The sequence below is a fragment of the Urtica dioica genome, chromosome 1 (genome assembly GCF_054948205.1).
Source record: "Urtica dioica subsp. dioica isolate 48M chromosome 1, U.dioica_male_clone48M_v1_H2, whole genome shotgun sequence".
NCBI classification, from domain to species: Eukaryota; Viridiplantae; Streptophyta; class Magnoliopsida; order Rosales; family Urticaceae; genus Urtica; species Urtica dioica.
The window spans coordinates 8,867,835-8,893,361 of NC_142756.1; the positions used below are offsets into that span (position 1 = coordinate 8,867,835).

General features: G+C 33.8%; 2 protein-coding genes across 2 annotated transcripts; one reads left to right on the forward strand and one right to left on the reverse strand.

Annotated features, from left to right (window-relative positions):
* The first annotated feature begins 7,760 nt into the window (after positions 1-7,760).
* LOC149407030 (DNAJ heat shock N-terminal domain-containing protein) lies at positions 7,761-11,480 on the forward strand. The gene is made up of 9 exons (XM_089610543.1): positions 7,761-8,021; positions 8,316-8,444; positions 8,524-8,653; positions 8,937-9,057; positions 9,219-9,300; positions 9,408-9,458; positions 10,049-10,087; positions 10,653-10,752; positions 11,129-11,480. Exons 1-9 carry the CDS (start codon positions 7,806-7,808, stop codon positions 11,263-11,265), a joined length of 1,005 nt encoding a protein of 334 aa, XP_089466669.1. The 5' UTR covers positions 7,761-7,805; the 3' UTR covers positions 11,266-11,480.
* A 6,068-nt stretch (positions 11,481-17,548) lies between these two features.
* LOC149407031 (uncharacterized) lies at positions 17,549-18,531 on the reverse strand. The gene has a single exon (XM_089610549.1). It carries the CDS (start codon positions 18,402-18,404, stop codon positions 17,577-17,579), a length of 828 nt encoding a protein of 275 aa, XP_089466675.1. The 5' UTR covers positions 18,405-18,531; the 3' UTR covers positions 17,549-17,576.
* Positions 18,532-25,527: the final 6,996 nt, after the last annotated feature.

Below are 25,527 nucleotides of genomic sequence, written 5' to 3' on the forward strand. Positions count from 1 at the left end.
CGGCAATTTAAGGTCACAACAAAATAATATATCTATATGGACTGACGAAAATGGAAACGACGTGACGCTTTTGTCTCTCATAGCCTTAAACGACAAATATGTGAATTATACCTAAATATGTGACAAAAATAGGGGGCTTAGTTACTTAGTCAATTTGAAACTTGATTTTAAAGAATTCGCCAACGTTTTGTTTCTTTTGGTATTTTAATCATTTATCAAAATTAACGTATGATAATACTAAAGACAATAATGTAAAATACTTTATGATTAATGAGGTCACATTACCAAATATGACTAGATTTTTAACATATTTAAAGCGTTGGTTAAATTACAAATCCAACGTTTGAAGTGACCTACTTTGTGAGATTTAAAAAAAATATATATAAGTCTATCATCATAAAATAATAATAAAATAAAAAATTAATGATGATAAGTTTAAACTTCATAATTTTATTTTATTTTATTTTATTTTTTTTACTGAAAGCTTAAATCCAAATTGATTAATGAATTTTGTTGATTTGTAACAACCTTGAGCTGAAGTGAGCTTAAAAAATTGAAGCCGGCTTCGTACGCCATGGTAATGAAGAAAATGACTAAAAAAGAAATTCATCTGCAGCAACATGATAAAAAGACTATAAAAACTTATTTGAAAAATAAACTTCAACCTCACCTCTCCAAAATTGAGACGCGAAAGCTTCTAGGAGAGAGGCGACTTAAAAAAAAAAAAAAAGGTTTGATAGAGAGAAAAAGAGAAAGTAGGAGAGAAAAGAAATGGTCCTCTATCACTCGGAGGAAAGAGAAGAAATTCTCAGTGTTCAGTTTTATACTACTATAACTTGGTACACAATAGTAAAAGCACAAGTTAATTAATGGAGTATTATTGGTTATTCAAAAAACCATCACAGAAAGAAAATAACGTGATTACTATTTTTAAGATCTACCTTTTTGGAGATTGATTTCCCCTTCTAAAATAGGGCATATAATGTATTACTATATTGAACTTAAAAAATTAAAACAATGATATGCCAAAGGTTAAATTTATATATATATATATATATATATTTTTGTTTTTGAGGCTCACTGTAAAATGATCAAGGTTCTACTTGTCCCTGATATCCAATTATCCATTGAGTTTGGCATTGTTATCATTTGTCATTTTATTATTTCTTTTTGAGTACGTGATATTAATTGGCTACGAATCGCAAAATATTAATTGTCTACAACTCGCAAAAATATTAATTGCACTTTTGTCTATTTACTCTATATTATGCTTGTGATGTAAAAAGTTTAGTCGTAAATAAGTGGATGCGATGTCCCCGTCGGTATTACTAACTCAAACCAATAATTATATGATTTATTCATAATTAGAAATGAGGATTAAACTATACTATAATGTAACTTTGAATACATTTTTCATAGCATTTAAGTTTTGCCATTCTAAAATATTGAGAAAAAGAAGACTGGTTGTTTGGTTTTAGTGTTATCGGAGGTTTCTTGCTCTGCAAGTTATCTTTTCTTTTATTTTTCTTCCTGTCGTTTTTATTAGCTTCGTATGAACGACATGTCGTCGTTTCATTCTCAGTTAGTTTACTTCGTTATTACTGTTTATAAATACTCTGTATTCTTTTAGTTTTAATTAATTGAAAACTTCCCTTTCATTCAATTCAATTCTCTTCTTCGCTATCTCCCGATTTACTCTCTCGGAGCTCCGTCGTAACATGGTATCAGAGCATATTGCTCCGACCAAGCTTCTCTCCGACTAATCAGTTTTTCGAAGCCTTTTTCCTCTTCTCCAACAATGAGTAACAACTCAGGAAACGAGAGTTCTGCTACTGAAATCTCCCCGCGGAGAAACGCCAATGACGAAACCCTAGATCCGTTCTTTCTTCATCACACAGACACCACAGGTCAAATTCTTGTCACAACAGCTCTCACTAGAGACAATTATCCTACCTGGAGAAGATCTATGAAGATCGCGTTGTCTGTCAAGAACAAATTTGGTTTTGTCGATGGATCTATTCCCAAACCGATCGGATCTGACGTGAATCGCCTCAACGCCTGGAAAAGGAACAATGACATCATCATCGCATGGATGCTGAATTCGGTCTCCAAAGAAATCTTGTCCAGCGTCATTTACAATGAATCCGCAGCAGAGATTTGGAAAGATTTGGAAGAACGATTCCAGCAAAGCAACGCACCAAGGATCTTTGAGCTCAGGCGTGCCATCATGAATCTAGTTCAAGATCAAATGACCGTCGGGATGTACTTCACCAAGCTGAAGATCCTATGGGAAGAATTGGCTAATTTTAGGCCTGATTGTCCTTGTTCTTGTGGTGGATCGAAGGATTTGGTGAATTTTGTGCAGGATGAATATGTGATGAAATTCTTGATGGGACTAAACGAATCTTTCAACAATGTTCGCGGTCAAGTCTTGCTTATGGATCCAATGCCTTCGATCAACAAAGTGTTTGCCATGGCTGTCCAAGAGGAGAAACAAAGGTCTTTGAGCACTGATGTGCTTGGAGGTCAAGATCTCACAAACTCTGTAGCGATGACTGTGAAGGATGACCATAAAAGATCCACCAACAACAAGAAAGATCGTGTTGTCTGCTCTCACTGCAAGATTGCAGGACACACTGCTGATAATTGCTATAGACTACATGGATTCCCTCCTGGTTACAAGCCAAAGTCTAAGGCCAATGCAGCTGAGGCATCAACAACTCTCAATGAAGCCGGGAACAAGGGAGCCAATGGTGCCATGAGCAACCTCACCATAGATCAGATTCATCAGCTCATCAACGCACTTTCAAACCAGCTCATCATGCCTTCTACTCAATCTGAAGGGACCAACAACATCAACATGACTACCATGAGTACAGGTTCCTATTGTTATAATAGCAGCACAGGTTGTACAGTTAGATCTCCTTTTTCTTGGATTCTTGATTCAGGTGCATCAAGACACATTTGTGCATACAAAAATCTCTTTCACAATTTTAGGATCTTACACAACTCTACTGTCACCCTGCCTAATCATACTGTTATTCCTGTTCATTTCCTAGGTGATGTTAGAATAGATGAGAATCTTGTGCTAAAAAATGTCTTATATTTACCTGGTTTCAAATTCAATTTGTTATCAGTTAGTGCTTTAACACAAGATTCTCATGTGACCATCACTTTCTCAGCTACTGATTTTGTGATACAGGATATCAAGTCCAAGATGATGATTGGCAGGGGTAATGTGCATCATGATCTCTACAGGCTGGAAAGAGATGGCAACTCCTGCATCAACAAAGTGTCTTATCACATCTGGCATCATAGACTAGGACATCTCTCTTACAAGAGACTTGATCTTCTCAAACCTAGACTTCTTTTTCATTCTGCAAATAAACTTGTACCTTGTGATATTTGTCCCCTTGCTAAGCAAATGAGGCTTCCTTTTCAGTCTCATAATCACCTTGCTAGTAAAACCTTTGATCTCATACACTGTGATGTGTGGGGTCCTTATTCAGTTGTATCACATTCTGGTTACAAGTTTTTCTTGACTCTTGTGGATGATTGCAGTAGGTTTACATGGATCTATCTCATGCGTAGCAAAAGTGATGTACATCACATTATTCCTCGTTTTTGTGCTATGGTTACTAACCAATTTTCCACCACTATTAAGCAATTTAGGTATGATAATGCAAGAGAACTAGTTTTCTTTGATTATTTTTCCAAGACAGGTATTCTACATCAATTTTCTTGTGTAGAGACACCACAGCAGAATTCAGTGGTGGAGAGGAAGCACCAACATCTCCTAAATGTGGCAAGATCCCTTTTCTTTCAATCTCATATTCCTGTTGAATATTGGTCTGAGTGCATCCTAACTTCTGTATATCTTATTAATAGAACACCAACTCCTCTTTTGTCTGACAAGTGTCCTTATGATATCATGTTTCATAAGCCTGTTGACTATGATTTCCTCCGGGTTTTTGGTTGTCTTGCCTTTGCCTCAACCATTGCATCCCACATGACTAAGTTTCAACCTAGAGCGCGCAAATGCATCCTCATAGGTTATCCCCCTGGTGTTAAAGGATACAAGTTATTGGATTTGCTGACAAGGGAAATTTTTATATCTAGGGATGTTGTGTTCCATGAACACATATTTCCCTTTCATGATCATACTCACAAGAATATGCAGGTTGATCCCTTTCCAGATCTTGTGCTCCCTGTACCAACCTTGCCTCATGTTCCCTACATTGAGTCACCTGATCCAGCATCATACTCAAGTCAACCACACTCTCAAGCGCTTGTACCTGTTCCTGAGCATAATCACTTTGAACCAGACTTACATGTGGAAGAACCAGTCACTGTTGTTAGGAGATCTGTCCGACCTCGAGCACCACCCACACACTTGCAGGATTACCATTGTAACATGTCACAAACAACTACAGGTGTACACCTTCCATCACCTCATCATTTATCCAAAGTTCTTTGCTATGAACAGGTGTCCTCTGGCTATAAAGCCTTTGCTCTTTCTGTCTCTGAACACTTTGAGCCAGCTTACTATCATCAAGCTTGTAAACATCCTCATTGGATTCAAGCCATGAATGATGAGCTTAGTGCTATGGTTGATAATAAAACCTGGTCTGTTGTTCCTTTACCTAGAGATAAGAAAGCAATAGGCTGTAGATGGATTTATACTAACAAGTTCAATGCAGATGGCACTTTATCAAGACACAAAGCAAGATTAGTTGCCAAAGGGTATAATCAGAGGGAGGGAGTGGATTTTATTGACACTTTCTCCCCGGTTGCTAAGCTTGTCACTGTCAAAGTGCTACTAGCTTTGGCAGCATCTCAGAATTGGTGTCTAGCCCAACTAGACATCAATAATGCTTTTTTGAATGGTGAGCTTTTTGAGGAAGTTTACATGGACTTACCTCTGGGGTATTCTTTTCAGGGGGAGCATAACCGTAATGAAGGGAAGCTTGTTTGCAGATTGCACAAGTCCATTTATGGTTTGAAGCAAGCTTCTAGACAATGGAATATCACCTTTACAAAAGCCATTGTGGCTGCTGGGTTTGTTCAATCTAAATCAGACTATTCTCTCTTTACTAGAGGAACTTCTGATAATTTTGTTGCTATACTTTTATATGTAGATGACATTGTTGTGGCTGGTCCTAACCCCTCTATTATTACATCTGTTAAATCATATTTACACTCCAAGTTCAAGCTTAAGGATCTTGGTCCCTTGAAATTTTTCTTGGGCATTGAAATTGCTAGATCTAAGTCTGGAATTGTTATTCACCAAAGACATTATACTCTTCAGCTTCTTGATGATTATGACTTCTTAGATTCTAAACCTGTCAAGACTCCTATGGCTCCTAGGCACACTCTCAACAATGTTGATGGTGTTCTCCTAGAGGATGTCAAGCATTATAGGAGCTTGATTGGTCGTGTCTTGTATTTGACCATTACTCGTCCGGACATTACATATGCAGTTCACTCATTAAGTCAGTTTTTGCAGGCCCCTCGTGATACACATCTATCTGCTGTCCATCATCTTCTGCGTTATCTTAAGGGGTCTCCAGGACTTGGTCTCTTTTTTCCAGCACAGTCCACAACACAGCTGAAGGGTTTCTCTGATGCAGATTGGTCTACTTGTCCTGATACAAGGCGTTCCGTGACTGGTTACTGTGTCTTTCTTGGAGGAGCTTTGGTTGCCTGGAAGTCGAAGAAGCAGAATACAATTTCACGCTCCTCAGCTGAAGCTGAGTATCGAGCGTTGGCAGCTGCTGCCAGTGAGGTCTTGTGGTTGAAGCAACTTCTCCGCGACCTCAACGTTCCAGAACATAGCCCTGCTTGCTTGTTCTGTGATAATCAAGCCGCTGTGCACATTGCTACGAATCCTTCATTTCATGAGCGTACTAAGCACATTGAAGTCGATTTGTACTTTGTTCGAGATCACCTACAGTTAGGGGATTTCAAGCTTCTACTTGTGAGAACACACCATCAACTAGCCGATGCTTTTACTAAGCCTCTTCCAGCTCCGGCGTTATCTTCCATCATGTCTAAGCTGTCCTTGAAGAGTCTTTTTCAACCTTCTTCAAGTCCGTCTTGAGGGGGAGTATTGAGAAAAAGAAGACTGGTTGTTTGGTTTTAGTGTTATCGGAGGTTTCTTGCTCTGCAAGTTATCTTTTCTTTTATTTTTCTTCCTGTCGTTTTTATTAGCTTCGTATGAACGACATGTCGTCGTTTCATTCTCAGTTAGTTTACTTCGTTATTACTGTTTATAAATACTCTGTATTCTTTTAGTTTTAATTAATTGAAAACTTCCTTTTCATTCAATTCAATTCTCTTCTTCGCTATCTCCTGATTTACTCTCTCGGAGCTCCGTCGTAACATAAAATGATAGAGTATGCATATTTAAAAAATAGAAATCAAAATGCATAACTAAAAATGTCTAGTTCATTGCATTAACAAAAAAATGAGTATCCTTTTGTTCGTTATTTTGCTCACCGGCTTCAATCGGCTCTTGTTGTAGTGAAAAATGAACAAATAACACGTATGATAATTTTTTAGCATAGTATCCATGTTACACAATGTTCTTGGAGCTTCCTCGAGGGGTTGTGACTTCAAAATAAATACTTTGCAGTAATCATTTAAGAATTAAAGAGAAATGACATTGTATGTGAAAAAAGGTTGAATCAATCAACCACTCTTAAGAGGCCCGGTGATACACATTAGATTGTTCATTTGGATACTTTGAGAAATGTGATTCACACGTTCCCAAAGATGAAGTCACAGCCAAATCCCCCTCAATTTTTTTGTTGTTGCACTTTTTGCTCATTTTTCATAAATTTTTATATTTTTTTTTACCTTATAAATTTATACATTAGTCTTCTTAATTTTTTTTATATTAGTCTCCCTAATCTAAAATCTTGGCTTCGTCTCTCCATGTTCCCATTTACATTTTGTAATATCTGCTCTAGAAAAGATAATTTTGAAGAATTAGGACACATTGGTAATCTTGCTAAAAAAATGTAGACAAAAAACAAAACGAAAGAGGTGCAAGTTTTAAATTATAAGCTTATGAGCTTGACTGTTGTTCATCCCGTTACCGCCAGCATCTAGAGAACATATTTAACTATGACTTTATAAAGAGTCAATCACAAAATCAAATGAATGGATATTTTTTTATGTTATTAGAAGTGTGAGTATCATGCTACGAAAATTTTCGTAAAGGACAACCACAATGAATTAAATTTTGTTATTTATTTGTAATTTTTATTGTTTGCAATTTTAAATGAAGTATTTGAAATTTGAATGCTTAATCACCCTGTTATTTTCATCCTGTTATTTTTGTTATAATATAAAAAAATAAAAAATTCTCCCTGTTATTTTTGTTATAATATAAAAATATTAATTATATCGATAAGATCTCACTTGTATAACCAGCCAACGGAAGCGAAAAATAAGATAAAATAAAAAGAAAAGAAAGCCGATGAAGCGTGAGGGAACAATTATCCACGAGTACAACACGTGTCAACCAGTCCAAAGCAGCATTTCGCTCTACTGAATTCCACGACAGATTCGTACTCTCAGATACTTAACAATCAACAATTGGCTGTTAAACCGCCATGTCAGCATCACCATACCCCAAATTTCCTTCCACCTCAAAAAATAACCAATAATTTTATTATTATCCCACACAATAAAAATCCTTACATTTCCAGTAACGATATTTATATTTATACACGCAATATCGTGGGGGACTCTATTAGGAAAAAAGAAAAGAAAAAGAGAAAGATTATTTCTCCTCAATAATGGCTCAGTTACGGACTCCTCTCTGCGGAGAAGTTCTGATTAACTTTCAGAGTCCATTGATAGTAAGTCCGTACAGCGTCGTTGCTCGGATCAGCACCGGAGGTTTGACTTTGACCGGCAAGCGAAGAAGAAGCTTTGGCGTTGTCAGAGTCGCCACCGATCGATCCGCTTCCGTGGACTCTGTCGCAGACGATTACTACGAGGTCTTGGGATTGGTAAGAAAATGAAAGATAATTCTCTGTCGTAAAAAAATGTGTTAAACTCATTGTTTAGTGAGTAATTACTGATGTACACTAAACATTATTCAATTTAAAAAAAAAAAAAAAAAAAAAACTGGCCAGTGGAAGAAAAAAGTATGGAAATTTGTATACTAAAGTAACGTACTACAATAGAAGTATTTTAAAAAGTAGATCTTTTTGCTTGCTATTAAATATAGCAATTTTCTAGGAAAAAAAATCTCATGTCACACTTTAAATTAGTTAATTTTTTTTTTTTTTTGGGTGATGTAGCTTCCGGATGCCACTCCGGCGCAGATAAAGAAAGCGTATCACAATTGCATGAAATCTTGTCATCCGGATTTGAGCGGTGACAATCCCGACACAAACAACTTTTGTATGTTCATCAACGAAGTCTACGAGGTCGGTTTTTCTCGAATCCAATTTCAATGATTTGAATTTTTAAATTTTTTTACTAGAAAATGGAGTGTTTGCAGTGCAGGTTTTAAGCGATCCAGTCCAGCGAATGATCTACGACGAGATCCACGGCTACGCTTTGACCGCTATAAACCCGTTTCTAGACGATTCGCACACTAAGGACCATGCCTTTGTGGATGAGTTCAGCTGCATAGGTAAGTCTATAATTGCTCTTTCTTTGCATCCTTGTAATAAAACAAAATTTTGGTTTTTGGTGTTTTTTTTTTTTTTGTAATTGTGTGGAAGAACAAAAATCCAATTAGCATAGTCCTTAATCAAAAGCCACCTTCTTCGATTGTTTTCATCTCAAAATCAAATTGATGACAAGATGATTTATCAAATTGAGATTCCTACTAATTTTAGTTTGGGTCATATAATTTGAACCGGGTGATCGTTTTTAGCCTGGTTAAATTGTTGTGGAATGTTCAACATTTTCAGGGTGCAAAAACTGCGCTAACTTGGCTCCGGATGTGTTTAAGATAGAAGAAGATTTTGGAAGAGCCAGAGTGCACAATCAGTGTGGGAAGTCAGATTTGGTCCAGCAAGCAATAGAAAGCTGGTGAGTTTGAATCAAGTCCTCTCTCTCTCTCTCTCTCTCTCTCTCTCTCTCTCTCTCTCTCTCTCTCCACGATTACCTTAGTTGATTCTGAACAACCAATTGTAGAGAGAAGAGTTACAAGAAAGATTTTTTTTTTTTTTTTAATTTTTTGGTTTTTTTAGCCCTGTCGATTGCATCCATTGGACTTCCGCGCCTCAAATATCGCTGCTCGAAGACGAAATGCGAAGAGTGGAACGAATAAATGTAAGGAAAATCACTAAAACTTTTATGTCATGTTGATGCTTTTCTCGACTTGGAATCTATATATTTTTTTAATGTGCTTATTTGATGCTAATGATGTTCATGATCAGGTTGCGTTGATGCTCTCGGGGATGGGTTTATCTGCCGATGTCTTTCGAATGGTGAGCATGTTTTACGAACTTTTTGTCACTTTGAATTCTTCTCTTAAACTTGTAAAACTGTTTAGTCCATACGTACGGTCAATACTTAATTATGCGCTAATATTTTGTATGGCTCTATAATGAAACTATTTGGATAAGATTTTTAATATGGTCTTAGCTCTTTTAAGTTTTAACTCACAAATTTTGAACTTGATTTCTTTATAGCTAGATGTTTGTTTTAGGTAGTTGAGTTTTTAAAACTAGATATACATAGGCATTCTAGCTCAATAGCAAATTAAAATATATGGATTTGCAAAACAATCAAAATTTGTATGAAATCGGTAAAATAAAAACAGTTAAAATAACAAAAATGTGCGGTGGCTTCGAGATGTCAATAAATTTTTTGATAGCTATAAAGTACTTATGTTCCAAGTGTTGACAGTGTTACATTTGTTTTGGACAACATAACTAACTTTGTCGAAAACGTAAATCTTAGCTATTTTGCTAGTCAATATGACTATTTTTTCGATATACCCTAAATTGTTGACTGTGAAATGGATAACAATGGAAGGATTCCAAAACTGTGCTAATTTAAATTCATTTGATTGTAGGCAAGTTCTCGATGGGATAAAAGGCAAGCAAAAGTGTGGGTAAGGTTTCCTATATATATACCCTGATTTTATATTATTGATACATGTGTCAACTAGTAACTTCAGGCCAGTATTGACAGAGTTAGACTCTAAATTTAGGAGGTTAACGTTAATTTTTTAGGGGGGTTAATTTATAAATTTCCAGGTTAAACATAGGAGGAAAAAAATTAAATTTGAGAAAAAAAGTATATAAACAATATTGAGAGGGGCTTAAGTCCCGTCCCTGGTGGGCAGAACCGGCCCTGAACCGGCCCTGACTATACGCAAGTAAGGCCGGTGTCTCAGGCTCCCGATTCGTCTGGGCCACAAAATTTTAAATGTATATCATATATATATACTAAAATATTTAAATTTGTATTATTATCGAAGAACCCTAAAATATTAATTTGCCTAGAGTCCTTAATGAGTTTGGGTGAGTTCGGACAGGCCCTGCTGGTGGGCCTTAGTTAGCTCTGTCTATTTATGTTCTTTTTGTTTACTTCAAGCAAAATGGCAAACAGGTGATTAAAATCAAAACCATATTAAAAGCTAAAATAGAGTTGGCAAACTGTTTTATGAAATGCAGGAACAAGCGAAAGTAAGGATGGCAAAAGAGGAAGGTGGTAACAAATATGAATCATATTGGACCAATCTCTGGGGAAACCGCAAGGACTACCAGAGCTCAGGTTTGCTTTCTTGTTTTCAATCATAATTTATTATTAAACTAAATTAAAAGAACATTAATTGATGGGTGTTTGAAATGATTAGTTCAAATAAAGTGCTTAATAGAAAAAACAATATTTTAATTAATTGAAAATGCATTTAATAAGATAGACGGATTTTCTTCCATACCAAATCCTATTTATAGACTAACATAGTATAGTATAATTTCTGATTATTCTAAACGCACCTCTACAATCCTAACATTTTTACTTCAAAACATTTTAATTTTATATCCTGTTAAAAAAAATTCAGATAAAATCAAAATGAATTAAGCTAAGACAGTGTCTTATTAAATATGAATTCAACAAAATAGGAGATTTATTTCTTGTTCAATTGCAGAGGAAGAAATGAAAGAAAGATCGAAAAAAGCTGCGGCGGCGGCTCGGAGATGGAGGGAGTACTCAAGGAAGGGGTCTGATAAGCATCCCACCTATAAGCTCCCCGAGGCGATTTCCGACAATGAAAATCTTAATTAGCTTTCAAAGATCATGATACCTTATTCTATACAAAATACAAGTGTTAATAAGTATATAACTGTTTCTACTGTAAATTCATCCTGATGTGGGAGCTCGGTAATTATAAAAACACCAGATCAGATTTGTAAATATGATAAATTATTCAAGTACAAATGCAGAAACTGAAACATCATTGATCATGGCAGACAGCAATATAATTGAATATTGTGGGATTACTTGGAAGCTTGTTTTGTCTTAGGAAATGTGATAAGAAAGCTCAAACAGACAAATATTTGGACTATTTTTCTTATCACAAGAGACTAAACAAGAGGAATGTTCTGTTTTGGAAGAGTTGTTCAAATTATTTGCGTTTGAAACCTCTACGGTCGATTACCACCTGGGGAAAATATTAAAAATAATCATAAAATTTAAGCTAGAAATGTAATAGTATAAGTTGAGGGTGAAAAACTAGTGTTTTTTTAAAAGTTGAGAGGCCATTTGATCTCCACCTAGCTCCGCCTATGCTTACATGCCTTATTACAATTTACATTTGTTTGTGTTCCGCGTGACTTATTGGAATGATAAACGACTATAGGAGACCAAGGTCGCAAGTGATTTTGGGAGATCCGCAGTGTTCTTGGTTTTGAGATCTCAAGGGTTACAAAATGTTAATGTGTCAAAACTCGGAAGTTTAAGGTTTGGCGAGATCTACTAAAGTTAGCGATTGCGGGTGAGCCAAAGGGTCCAACTTCTCTAGAAGCACGGATAAAAAGTCCTATAGGACCTAATGGGGCCGCAAGTAGTGACAGAGCCAGAAATCTAAGTAAAAAAGAGAGGCAAATTTGAAAGAAAAAAAAATTAGGGGGGTAAATTTGAAATTGCAATTTTTAAAAATTCAGGGTGGTCATTTATCCCTCTTGAGTTCAAAGTGGCTCCACCATTGGCCGCAAGCCATAAATGAGGAAATTTTTTTATTCTTAAAAAAAAAAAATTATTTATGAAAATTTTCAAATGGGCCTCCCTAATTTTTTTCTAGCTCGGTCCATTCCTACCTGCCTAGAAGTTCTAACATTCTCAAGGAGTCACTAAAAAGTTATGTCTCGTCAAAATCCAATGTATGGAATCTCACCACCTTCGCTATAAATCGATAAATTCGTCCAAATTATTGTTGATGCGTACACGCCCGCCATAAATGACATAATAAAGGTAAGAAACAAATTATATCCTTTGTTGGAGGAATGTTACGTAGAGTCATTCTCGAAAAAGAGATTGAGGCAACACACACACACACACGTTGATATTCTGATCACAGTAAATACTAGTAGATGTATGTAAATGTTTATTAAATAATAAATAAATTAGATTGTATGATATAAACACTTTAGTCGTTAACTTAAATTTTCCTATTGAGCATATGTCCTAGAAAAGTCGTATGTGTCACTTATACGTGTCAATATACTAATTTTAGGTAGGTTAGATATTTATTTATTTTTATAATTTGTTAAGATCTGATATGTACTGATCATGTCTTGTAGATAAATTTGAATAGTGTGTTCCTAATAAATAGTTAGGATTAGGATTGACTATGTAGTATGTACTACTTGAAGAGCTGGTTGTGCAAGGTTCTAAATATCGGCGATATATAGGGATATATCGCCGATATATAGGTTTTTTTGAAGTCTCGGTAAAAAAACTAATATAACGACCAAAATATCGTTTTCTTCCCGATATACCGTTTTTGTAAAACAATTTCCTACAACAGCCAAAACAGAAAAGTTATTCTTGAAATACCCATTTTTATAGCTCTAAACAGGCCGAAAATTTAAACTTGAGTTCTTGGGAAAATGAAAACTCATTATTTCTTATTAAAATTCATATAACTACATAGGTTTATATGGAGTGATTTTTTAAAATTTATTAATTTCATAAAAAAAATTCCTACAACAGCCAAAGCAGAAAAGTTATTCCTGAAGTACCCAATTTTATAGCTCTAAACAGGCCCAAAATTTAAACTTGAGTTCTTGGGAAGATGAAGACTCATTATTGCTTATTAAAATTCATAGAACTACATAGGTTTATATGGAGTGATTATTTATTAATTTCATAATAAGGTGAACTTTATTGTTAGCTAAATAAATGTTATATATTCATTCATTACGTATATTTATAGATATAAATATATATATAGATATGTTATATATATATATATATATATCTATTTAAAATATAATTGTTATATGTATCATTAAATTATATATACATTTTATATATTTTTATAAGATTTTTGTCGATATATCCGTCGATAATCGATATATCACCGATATAATCGGTAGTCGGTATTAAAATTGTTATAGAATATCCGTTGATATATCATTCGGTACCCGATATATCCATAAAATCAGAATCTCAATATGGATATCGGTATCGATATTTTAAAATTTGTTGTGACAATCAAATCATCCTTCCGAAACGAACATGTATATAAACAGTAAACACACACTATTAAAATAATCTCGGTCAATTTATTTCTGACTTCTAGACTTTGAACCATCAAGAGGTCCCATCTAAATATAAAAAATAAAAATAAAACACATGCTGTTACTTTTGTTATCATCTTTTTATTCTCATGATAAGTAAGGTGTTACATCTTAATTTACGGAGGATAAAGAAAAGCAATTGATTAATTAACTTTCACTATTTGAAATGACAATATATGTCATATGCTATCAGACGTGATGTAAATTGGTCAATGAGAACATAACATTCCAATACATCATTAACCAATTGGCCAAATTGTTTGCTTATGGGAACATGTGATTGGCGTGTTTGATTTCTTGATATTAACTTTACCTGCTATCTGAATAAAAAAAAAAAAAAAAAACTTTACCTGCTATATTGGACTAGTATTACTATTAGCTAAATGACAAAATCATGCTATACCAAAGGTAATAAATGCGCTTTAATTAGATAATTTCTTACGATGAATATAACTTGAATCAATTGTAACTGAGAATTTTAAAGTTGCATATCATATGATCGAATGAATTTATGTTTTTTGTTTTGTATGTTTTTTTTTTCTTTTCCTAAGGGTGTTAGTAAATTAGAAGCTCTTATTTCATAAATCAAATTCTGTATCTAATAAATTATATCTTAGTTATCGAATTATTCTATGAATTATCATAGATGTCCTCTTTTTCCCTTGTGTTTTTACAAGTTTTTTTTTTATATATTTTTTTAATTTTTATATATTTACATCTGAAATTGTTAGGAGCTGTTTGGTTTGTGATTCCAAATTTATTTTCTGTTTTCTAATTCTAAATTCTAGAAAACACTTTTAAAAAACATGTTTGGTTATAGTACTTAGAAAATAAATTTAGAATTATATTTATTTTTCTTTGAAATTTGTTTAAAAAACATAAAACAATGAAAACGTGTTTTTTTTATCTCTCTTATATTTTAAATTAAACTCTAAAACAATTGAATGTAAACATAATCAAACAACATTTTAAAATATTCTGAAACGTAATTCTAAATCTGTTTTTTAAATTTAAAATTAGAATCAGAAAACAAAATAAACAAAAAATAAAAATTAGAATACTAAACCAAACGGCATCTTTACATTTTGACAATTGATTTCACTTTTTGAATCGCTTAAATTTACTTAAATATATTATCCAAAATGTTAACATTTTTTTGGAAGGGTTTACATTTGTTGAATATGTTTATATTTGACAACTAAAGTAAATGTGTCAAAATGAAAACAACTAAAGTAAATGTAAACAATCCAAACAACTTTTAATATTTAAACATTTTTGAAATTGTTTTAGAAAATGGTTAGAAATAATCGTTCAAAATATAGAATAATTTATATTTTTAGAATTTTGAACTTTCTTCAAACGTGATATTCATATATTTTATCCAATAAAATTTGAGAGATATGAATGTGATCATTATTTTTGTTGTTAATCATTGGATTGTCATTTGTAAATACACTCTTTCTTCAATGATAATGTTGGTTTAACCATTGATTTTTTTTATTCCTTTCATTTTTTATCCGGACATGGGCAAGTGTTTTTCAACTGATTTGTATTAGGAATTAATTCGATTGTGGTTATCGAAGTAGTGCACAAATTCAGCAGTGCGCACTTATGACACTAATATAGATTGGTCCTAATATGTAAGATGAAATTCGCTTGTATTAGTTGCATATCAACGCCTTGATGAATCAATACGCTAATGAATATCAGTGCTTATTTGCTATTGGGGATTCAACTAGTCATCACGGCAATTATAATTACAAAAATTTAGGTAACTAGTTAGATTAGATGTTTGAAATTGCTATATAGTCAACGTTTGATAAATATTTGATAAATAACCTCAAACATGACGTGACATTCTGGTATTTCATTGAAATAAAATGGTGGAATATTTACGTCAATTTATGCATGTAAATATATGAATGTGACTGTTTGTCAAATATTCACCAAATGTTAGCTAAATAACAATCTCAAAGTGTAAATATAGCTATATACATAATGGATCTTTATAATTAAACTCCTACTGCCACTGCACCGAACTCTACAGATTTCACTTTCATCGGAGTACTTGCAAGTATTCAGCTATCATCTCTATCACAGATTTTTCTCGGAGAATCATTAATTTTTAAGCTACACCGATATCGACTTCTAATAATTTTTCGGACAAGACACCGATATCGAATTCTTACATCTATTCATTACGTCACAATTAATTGCTTCTGAATGCAATCAATTTATTTTACGCGCCATTTATTCCATCTATATATATATATATATATATATATATATATATATATATATTATATACACATAGGTTTCAAATATGGCATGGACGCTTAGGCTACGATATATTCAAGGATGCACCTTTGTCTCGAGATTGAATATCCAACAATAGCACAGCTAGTTGAATCATCTAAAAATATCGCACTAGCTCCATCGCCAACTATATATCACCTTCAATTTTGACTAATTGCCTATTTGCATCCGCAAAGAGATTGACAATCACTTTAAGGACATGGCAATTCGTGCCCTTGAAAATCCAATTGACTTTGGTGAATTATTAAAAAAACTGCTCAATGACGAAGCATCCCTGATATTTGCATTAAAGTTATTACTCTAGCAGAGTCTCTTTGAGAAATATTACGTTTATGAGCTTATATACTTGACACAGGCCAATTTATTCTCTCGCAACACATGGATTTTCCCAAATTAATGGTCGATATATATGCAACAACATGACCGTTAATGATAATTTAAATATGTAACTTACTGTCCTTATTTTATTAGAGAATGATCATTTCAGAACACGGAACGCCAGCACCAAATATGTACTAATTAGTTTTTATTTTTAAAAATCATTTGCGGTCAAAGAAATTTCAACAATATTAGCCTCTATAAAACTCCGAATTAAAGTGCGGCAGTGCCAATCATTATTTCAGTCAAACCCAAGATATGATAGGATTTGTAATATTTGACATATTCGTTCAAATTTTCCTTTTGCAGTCAATTTCCATTTTTCACAGCATTCCTTTTTCAGATATGTTTCGGTAGTTAAAAAAATAAGCTGTCAGATGTGTCCTTCGAAGAATATAAAGGAATCATCGTAGGAAGAAAAAAAAAATAACCGTGACTCAACCCCGATGAAGATAAAAACAAACTGGCAGAGACAATATAGAATTCTCAAATACTATTTTCTGATTTTCCTTATCATTAGAAAATACATTTGGATTTTAGTGGGGTATAGTGAGTGGTTATGATTTCTCCCTCAAGAAAAAACAAAACACTTTGCTTATAAAGTGGGAGCGCCATCATTATATAATCTTTTGCTGGTGGGTAGGTCTGCTCTTACCTTTTTAGGCTTATTAAATTAAACTATTTAAGTAAGCGAAATTGCTCAACAAATATCTCAATTATTGCCTTGTATCCTAGCAGTAAAATTAACAACTTTATTTATTTATTTATTTATTTCATCATCACCCTAACCCTAGTCTAGTCTGGTGGAGCTCAACTCTATCAAACAGCATCTTCACACATGAAACATGTTGATCAAAATTCATAAGAGTGACATTCTTCTCAAGTCTCAATCAACTACTCAGAAGAACAATAAATCGAAGGGTATTAACTACTAATATACATCTCTATGTGTCCAATTTATTTGGATTTACAAAAATCTTGCTTAATTAATTAGACAAGCTTTTCAAGCTTTCTAATTTAAACACTGAAGAAGCAGAACAAAATAAAATAAAACACTATAGCAACACAAAAAAAAAAAAAAAAACAGAAATTAATATAGCGTTATCTCACAGTAGATGCCACAGAGTGAGCCCAAAACTTGAGCTGGTCTTTCATGAAAATCTCATTCTCCAGAGAACTCATCTTCCAATCAATCGCCAATGGCTTTGTTGCTTCTGGAATATCCCAAGCCTCGGACAAATAAGGCCGCGAAACCACGCCTTGATGATGATCATCATCACCACCGTCACGATCTTCTGATCCGCGAAATAGACGGTCACGATGATGATGATGATTATTGTTATCAGTACAACTAGAAACAGAGGATTTTCTGGAAAGCCTCTGTAAGCCAGGGATAATAGAAACAAGCTTCGAATCGTTGCACTCTTCTTCGGTGAACACGAATCCTAAATCCATGAAACCTTTGAGCTCGTCGAACTCCAATTCCGACAAACTCTTGCTCGTCGCTCCTCCGAATCTCGACGAACCTCTCTTTCCCGTCGCACTCTTTCTTCTCCTCCTCAAATGATTTCTCTCGCTGATCTCTCTCTTGATCGCTTCTCGATTTCCTTGATCTTCGCCGCGAACTTCTCCGGCTTCCTTTCCGGAGAAAATTGTGTCGAGCTTCCGATCGGCGAGGACCGAGCTCGGCGAGAGCGAGTTGTCGGAGGAGAAGAAGCTTCCGAGTTTCGGATCCAAAATCTGGTCACTTAAGGATCTAAGACCTAGGGCTTGTGGCTCTGGAGAAAGGAGATCGTGATCGGAGAATCGCCGTACTTGCTTTTCTTGTCGGAGTAGTAATTGGTGTGACAGAGAAGGAGAATCGCTTCCTGTTGTGTGTCCAAACCAGTTTGAGTCAAAGAGGTTGAGAATTAGTTCTTCAGCACCCATGGAGTTTTATGTTTTTTATTTATTTGTATCTGAGAGAGGAAAGAAATAAAGGTTCTTCTAGAGATAGAAATAGAATAGAAGGATAGGTTTCTACTGGTTTCTGGTGCTCTATGTCACTTGTAGATAAGAACATACTGAGAGATAGATACACATGAATTTATATAGCATGTTGCGAGAATATATTATTAGTTTGCTTGTTTTTTTTTTTTTTTTTTTTTTTTTTTCATTAGTAGTGCACATCAATTTTGCAAGTTTGCAGTTTGGCTCATTTTTTCTTCTTCTTAAATTTTTGTTTACATCTAGACGAGTAAGGCTTGTGCAATGAGTCAAAATTCATGTATTAAGGTTTTAATTTATTAACTTGGTTTGAGTTACAATTTCATCCCTCTAAAATGAGTTGAGAGCAAATGTTTAAATCTCGCAGCATATATATAGTTTCAGGGAAAAAAAATTCAGAAGTCATTTTTTATAAATTGTATTCAAGTGTTTTAATATAATTGATTATGAAAAATACACAATAACTAAAAAGATAATTATGTCAGTAGTTCAATAGCTTACCTTTTATAAAAAAAATGAAAATAGTCGAAAGTAACTATTTTTCGTAACTTTTTTCATTATTAGTCGTTGAACTCAAGTGGTTGAACTTTCTAATTTTCGTAAATAATTGTTTTCAAAAATGGTAAATCAGATTTCAATTTTAACCAGATTTCAATAGTTTATGATCATATTTCAATAGTAGTTAATCAGATTTAAATAGTTGTTGATCATATTTCAATAACTATTGACCAGATTTCAATAACTTTAAACCAAATTGCAATCACAATTAACCAGATTTCAATAACATTTAACTAGATTTCAATAGTTGTTGACCAGATTTCAATAATTGGTGGTCAAATTTCAGTAATTGTTGACTAAATTTTCGAAACATGAGAGTATTTTTTTCCGAAAAAAGGAGAACAGTTACTAGTGAAATGTTTTGAAAATACGAGTGAAATATGAAAAATGACGCATGTTTTAGGCTATATATGAAATTTTCCATTTTAAAAATAGCCAAAGATTCATTTTATTAAGATAATAGCCCATCAAGCCGAAATAAATTAAATTAACTGTTTTAGTCCATTTAATTTACTTCAGTCTGGCCGAAGTAAATTAAATTAAGTGTTTTAGTTTTAATTTACTGATGAGCTATTTTTTAATAAAATGAAACTTTAAATAGAATCTTAAAAGAAGTTAAACGATTGGTTAGTTGCAACAAATTCTCCATAAATAAAAACTAATTTTATATTTATCAAATAATCCTCACGCCAATGATAGAACTAATCACACACAAATAATGAATTATTGATTAAATGACCAATTATCTTTATAAACTAGGTAACAATATGCATACTGCAGGCCTTTTTCCCGTCTAAGTTAAGAAAAAAATTGAGGGCATCAATGTACAAGACTTGAGACAGAAGGGCTACAGTACAAAATAAAAATATTTATAGACCTAAAATGCAAAAAAAAAAAAACTTGTAAAGGTGTTTGGTTTCAAATTTCAATATAAATTTAATAGTAGTATTTATGTCTATTTTGCCCTTGATTACAGGCTCATGTTCACATGTAGCCGGCACGTGTGCATGGTTTTATGATTATATTTACAAAAAATAATTTTTACACGTTTTTTTTCCTACTATATGGTGGCTTTTTAACACACGCCTTACCAAATATCGTTTACCATACCTAAACACGTATAAAACACAAGGCATGCTTACAGTTAATACAAGCATATTTTTTTTAGTAATAGATTAAATGCACGTTTAACAAAAAGATTAGATTAGTTCAAAAATAAAACCTCCACATTTTGTGACATTTACCAGCTCTTTCTTAATTTAATGTATATTTATGATATATCCTTGATCGACAAATTTGAAACACCTATAAATTGTCGACAAATATATAATATATACAACCCATGTGATACATTTGATTGGTAAAGGATACTGAAGCCACTTATTGTCCAATAAAATAAATATATTATATGCGATCTGTATTTTGTTGAGAGCGAAAGGTAGCTATTAATTTTTATCATGTGGTATAAACTTATTCTCTTGAAAAAAACAAGAAAGACAAGAAATTTGCTCAGGAAAAGATTCCCAATATAATGGTCCTATTTCTGTGACAAGGATATTACCGGGACGAATTGTGTTTGCAGTTGCATGAGATAAAATTCAATCACGCACATTGGAAATATAATGACTAAAAGTACTAATATTTAGGACGCTAGAAAATATCTGTATTAGGTATGATCTTCTCAACTAATCCATTATAAACAAATATAATTTACCGTATTATACTCCTGCATGTAAGCGTTGCTTGTGTTGACCTGCCATAATCAAACATATTCGAATATATTACTGTAGAGTACATTATTTGGGGCTGATAATGATTTCTAGCTTAGACTAAAGAATTATATATATATATATATTATGTTCATTGTGAACTAGACGAGTACTGTAAGTTTACCACCTTGTTTCAAAGCAGTTTCGTATTGAAAGCAAGTAACGAATATAAAATTATAAATTAGAAGTCTAATAAGTTTTTGGCACATGTAATGTTAGTAACTTAACTTAACTTTTGCTATCTCATATTAGTTATATCAGATTTCACACTCGACCGCGATACGGTCAGTGACGGATCTAGGATTTCAATCAAGGGGGGGCAAATTTGAGAAATATTTTTTAGGAGGGGCATTATTGAAAAAAAACTTACAAATTTGGGTCAAAAATATAATTATTAGTAAAATTTAGGGGTAAAATTATAAAAAAATATAAAAATTTGGGGTAAAAAAATAATTTTCAAAAACTGAGGGGGGGCATTGGCCCACCCTGACCTCCACCTAGATCCGTCACTGGATACGGTGACTAATTTTAGGACCCTGGACGAGAGGTACACAAATGACTTTTTTATTATTTAAAATCATATATCAATTACTAAAAAAAATGAAATAATACATTATAAAATTATCATTAAGCAAAATATTAAGTATTAACTTACATTACAGCTAGATTTAATTTTATAATAATCATATTACAAAATGTGAAGAGCAAGAAATTATACGAAACATGTTTTTTCTTGCTTTTTGTAATGCAAAATAAAAAAAAATCAAATCTTTACATTCTAGTTTATCTAACATGCTCTTTCAATAACAAAATAACAAACTCATTGAGTCTTTTTCTCGGTACATATGGTCTCAAATAGTAGTTTATCAACGGAAATAGTTGACATTATTCTATAAACAACAATAAGTATCTGGAAAATAATTATTCTTCTTAATGAAATTAGTTATCTTCATTGATACTTAAAACTTCTTTTATTTGCATGGATACTACTATCATCTTTTTGAAAAAGTTCTCTTAAAATTTTTAATTCATAAAATAAATCCAAGCTGCTTCATCAGAATTTCCATGCATCACGACTTACAAATAAAATTCAATACTTATCAACATCTCCGATTTATGTTTTCTCTCTATAATTGGTAAACTTATTACATAATGATAAATTGAAAAGTGGCTAAAACGGTTTTCTTTTGCAAAATATATATATTACTTTCTCGTATTGGACCTTTTTCTAATTATTAAATTTTTTAACTTGTTATAATCTAGCTTTTTTCCATATCATCGAATTGTTAATACGACTCAAACATCCAATCACTAATTTATTGATATTCATTATATATAGTGTATTCTCTATAATTGGTTCATTGTGATCGCCTCATACGTCCTCATTATTTATTCATTTGACTCTTTGCTTAAGGTTGCTTGATCGCTTTTATTAAATTAAAACGTAATTTTAATTGCTCGTATTTGTGATTTATCAAAGTTTTTTAGTTTTTCATTTTTATGTATTTTTTTCATACGTTCTCGTAATTTTTTATTTTTATTTTTTGTATTTTTCTTGACTTCTTTTCTGTTAAATAGTTAATCACCTTTTTTTGTGGATTTTGAATATTATAAAATTCATTTAATTAAGTTGGTAAGGAAGAAAAAAAAAAACTAAATATGGAAATAGGAAAAGCAATTATCGAGTAAGTTGAGTTATTACAGCGTTGAAAAAAAAATCTGATGTAAATTGCTTCTAGCATAATATAGTTACGCATGTGTCTGTACACCATTTTACTACTTGTTAATTATATTATTTAATTGTCTCTAACTCGTTGGTGATAGATAGGTGGTACCCGAATAATTTAGGGGTCGTAATAATCATATAAAATTAGCATTATTGATTGGTATCTCGAATCTTCGGATGCCGATTCTTTTGAAAGGTGAGTAATTTTTTTTAGGTACTAAAACGAATGGTTCTCTCTCTCTCTCCACTTATGAGTAATATAAAATTAAAGAATAATTAAACCGTGTTTTGGTTTTTATCTAAACACGGCCACGTGAGTCACACTTGGATTTTGACATCCCCATAATATTGGTCCCTCCATCATCTTAGCATTAAAGGGAAATATGGGTTGGCAGATCTAATGTTTGCTTGAATATATATATATATATATATATATATATATATATATATATAATTATATATATATATATATAATTATATATATATATAATTATATATATATATAATTAAAGGGAAATATGGGTTGGCAGATCTAATGTTTGCTTGAATATATATATATATATATATATATATATATATATATATATATACATATATATTTGTAGTGAGTTCATTGCTGCATATTTTATATTTCTTGGAAAAAAAAAAGTCTACCATCGAATATAATAAGAGTAGATGATATTTAGAATTAGTAGTATTTCTCAAAAGTCTTAAAGTTAGCATTATGATCAGAGATGACATGTCATGCTGATTAATTTGGGTATGTTTTCTCTATTTTTTTCATCATTACACCACACTACACACACGCACGCACATAATCTACAATTACATTCAACATTTAAACATAAAACCATAAATTATATGAACAAAATTATAATTGAGTCACAAAAAATTTATCAATTGCATTTTAGCCAATATTTAATTAATAATTAGAAACTAATCCTTCCGACTCCGCAATCGTATCCGTATTACTCGCCCCAAAACTTCAACCCATAATCTCATTATACACTATCGGATCATCAACAAATTCTACCTCCTGTTCGTACTCGACAATCTTATTCATCGCCAAATATCCACAAAATATTAGATTTTTTTTATCAGAACCTGACTTTCATTAAATAGGCCTATCGGCCAAAATATCAAGATACAACCAAGGAGGGATATTATCAACCAAGACTACATCAGAGTCAAATTGTAGGGAATACTTTGCAAGCTTGTGTGCTGGAATATTACAATTACGAGAGATAAATGAGAAGTTAAGCTCGTCAAAGCTTTCGCCGATGCACTTGATATCGTCAACAAGCATGCCAAGTTCCGTGGTCGGAGTATGAACCATGGAGATGATGGAAAGAACCCTCTGACAGTCAGATTGGATAAGTACTCATCGAAGCCGAAGTGTGGCCGCCATTCTTAGGCCTTGGATAATGGCCATCGCCTCAGTTTCCGAGGGGCGGAGCTGCTGCTGGTTTACAAAGATTGCCGAGGTAAGATACATCCCGCTCCAGATTTGCGAGCCCTTTCATTGACCGTCGCATCGACCGTCACAGCAACAATGGGGGGGTGGGGGGGGGGAGGGGGGGGGGGGAATATCGTCCGCTCCAGATTTGCGAGCCCTTTCATTGCCAACAACTTTGCCACTTTGTTGTTGTTGGCAAAGTCGCTGAGGAACACATCTATCCATTCCACCGATTGCACCTTTGCCCGTCGTCGTCCTTGCATAACCCAGTCATTACGCATATTCCAGATTTGCCAAGAGAGCACCATGATCCATTCCATTTCTTCATTCCTTTTATTTTGCGCACATCTCGCTAGCCCACCAATGATATCACTGGCATCTTCAATCCGGATTTCGGTGTCGACTGCTACAGTCTTCCACATTTTCAGAGCCTCGCAACATCCCCATATGGCATGAAAGCATGTCTCTGGACCTATCGGGCACTCATCCTCTAACGTGATTTTCCGGCTTCGGAGGTTAGACTTTGTGGGTAGCTAGTTATTGCAGAGCTTCCAAATAAACATTTTTATTTTGGGCGGGAGTAGGGTACTCTAGAGGAAGCGCCACCTCATGTTGTCATCGTGCGAAGTCGAGCCTTCATTTTCATCTCTCCAATCTTGCGCTAGTCGGTATCCACTCTTGACGCTATATTCTCCGTTCTCGGAGTAGTGCTACATGAGGCGGTCATCGATAGGCAGAGTGCAACACGGAATCGCCAGGATCTGCTCCGCGTCCCCGGGAGCGAGCATCGCTTGGATTAGTTCGGTGTTCCACTTGCCAGTACTCGTCTTTAGCTCTGCCACACGCATAACACACGGCAGCGGTGGAGGTTCGATCAGCTTGAACAGCTTCGGCCTCGGGATCCACCTATCTCGAATAACGTCAACTTGTTCCCAATCTCCAATCCGCCACCTCGAGCCTCTTTCGATAAGCTCTCTGCACCATAGTATTCCTTTCTAAATCTGCGAACTCTCAGCTCTATCATTAGCATCAAGGACATGAGTATTAGGAAAGTAATTCACTTTTAAGACTTGATTCACGAGGCTATCCGGGGCTTTGAGAATGTTCCATGCTTTCTTAGCTAGGAAAGCTTGATTGAAGTCTTCTAGATTGCGAAAGCCCAATCCTCCTCTTGTTTTGTGCTTGCAGAGCGTTTCCCATTTAGCCCAATGCGTCTTCTTCTTCTCAGCAGTGCTTCCCCACCAAAAGGCGTTTATGACTTATGGAGTTTATCAATCAGGCCTTTTGGTAGTCGAAAGCAACTCATTGCGTGGCTTGGGATTGCTTGAACTATCGCCTTTAGGAGAATCTCTTTCCCGGCTTGGGGGAACAGCCCGGTTTTCCATCCTTTAATTTTGTTCCACACTCTATCGAGAACAAAAGTGAAGAGTTCTCTTTTCCGCCGGCTAGAAAAAGTAGGGAGCCCGAGGTAGTGGTCCAGATTATATGTTGTTTTGACCCCCAACACCCCATCAAGGCCCCACTGCTCATCTCTCGTGATATTAGACCCGAATGTGA

Bases quoted from the DNA above. Each gene is read 5' to 3' on its own strand.
- LOC149407030 (XM_089610543.1), top strand. From the start codon at position 7,806: ATGGCTCAGTTACGGACTCCTCTCTGCGGAGAAGTTCTGATTAACTTT. The intron at 8,445-8,523 runs GTCGGTTTTTCT...TTTGCAGTGCAG, and splicing joins TCATCAACGAAGTCTACGAG to GTTTTAAGCGATCCAGTCCA. The intron at 10,088-10,652 runs GTAAGGTTTCCT...TATGAAATGCAG, and splicing joins AAAGGCAAGCAAAAGTGTGG to GAACAAGCGAAAGTAAGGAT.
- LOC149407031 (XM_089610549.1), bottom strand. From the start codon at position 18,404: ATGGGTGCTGAAGAACTAATTCTCAACCTCTTTGACTCAAACTGGTTT.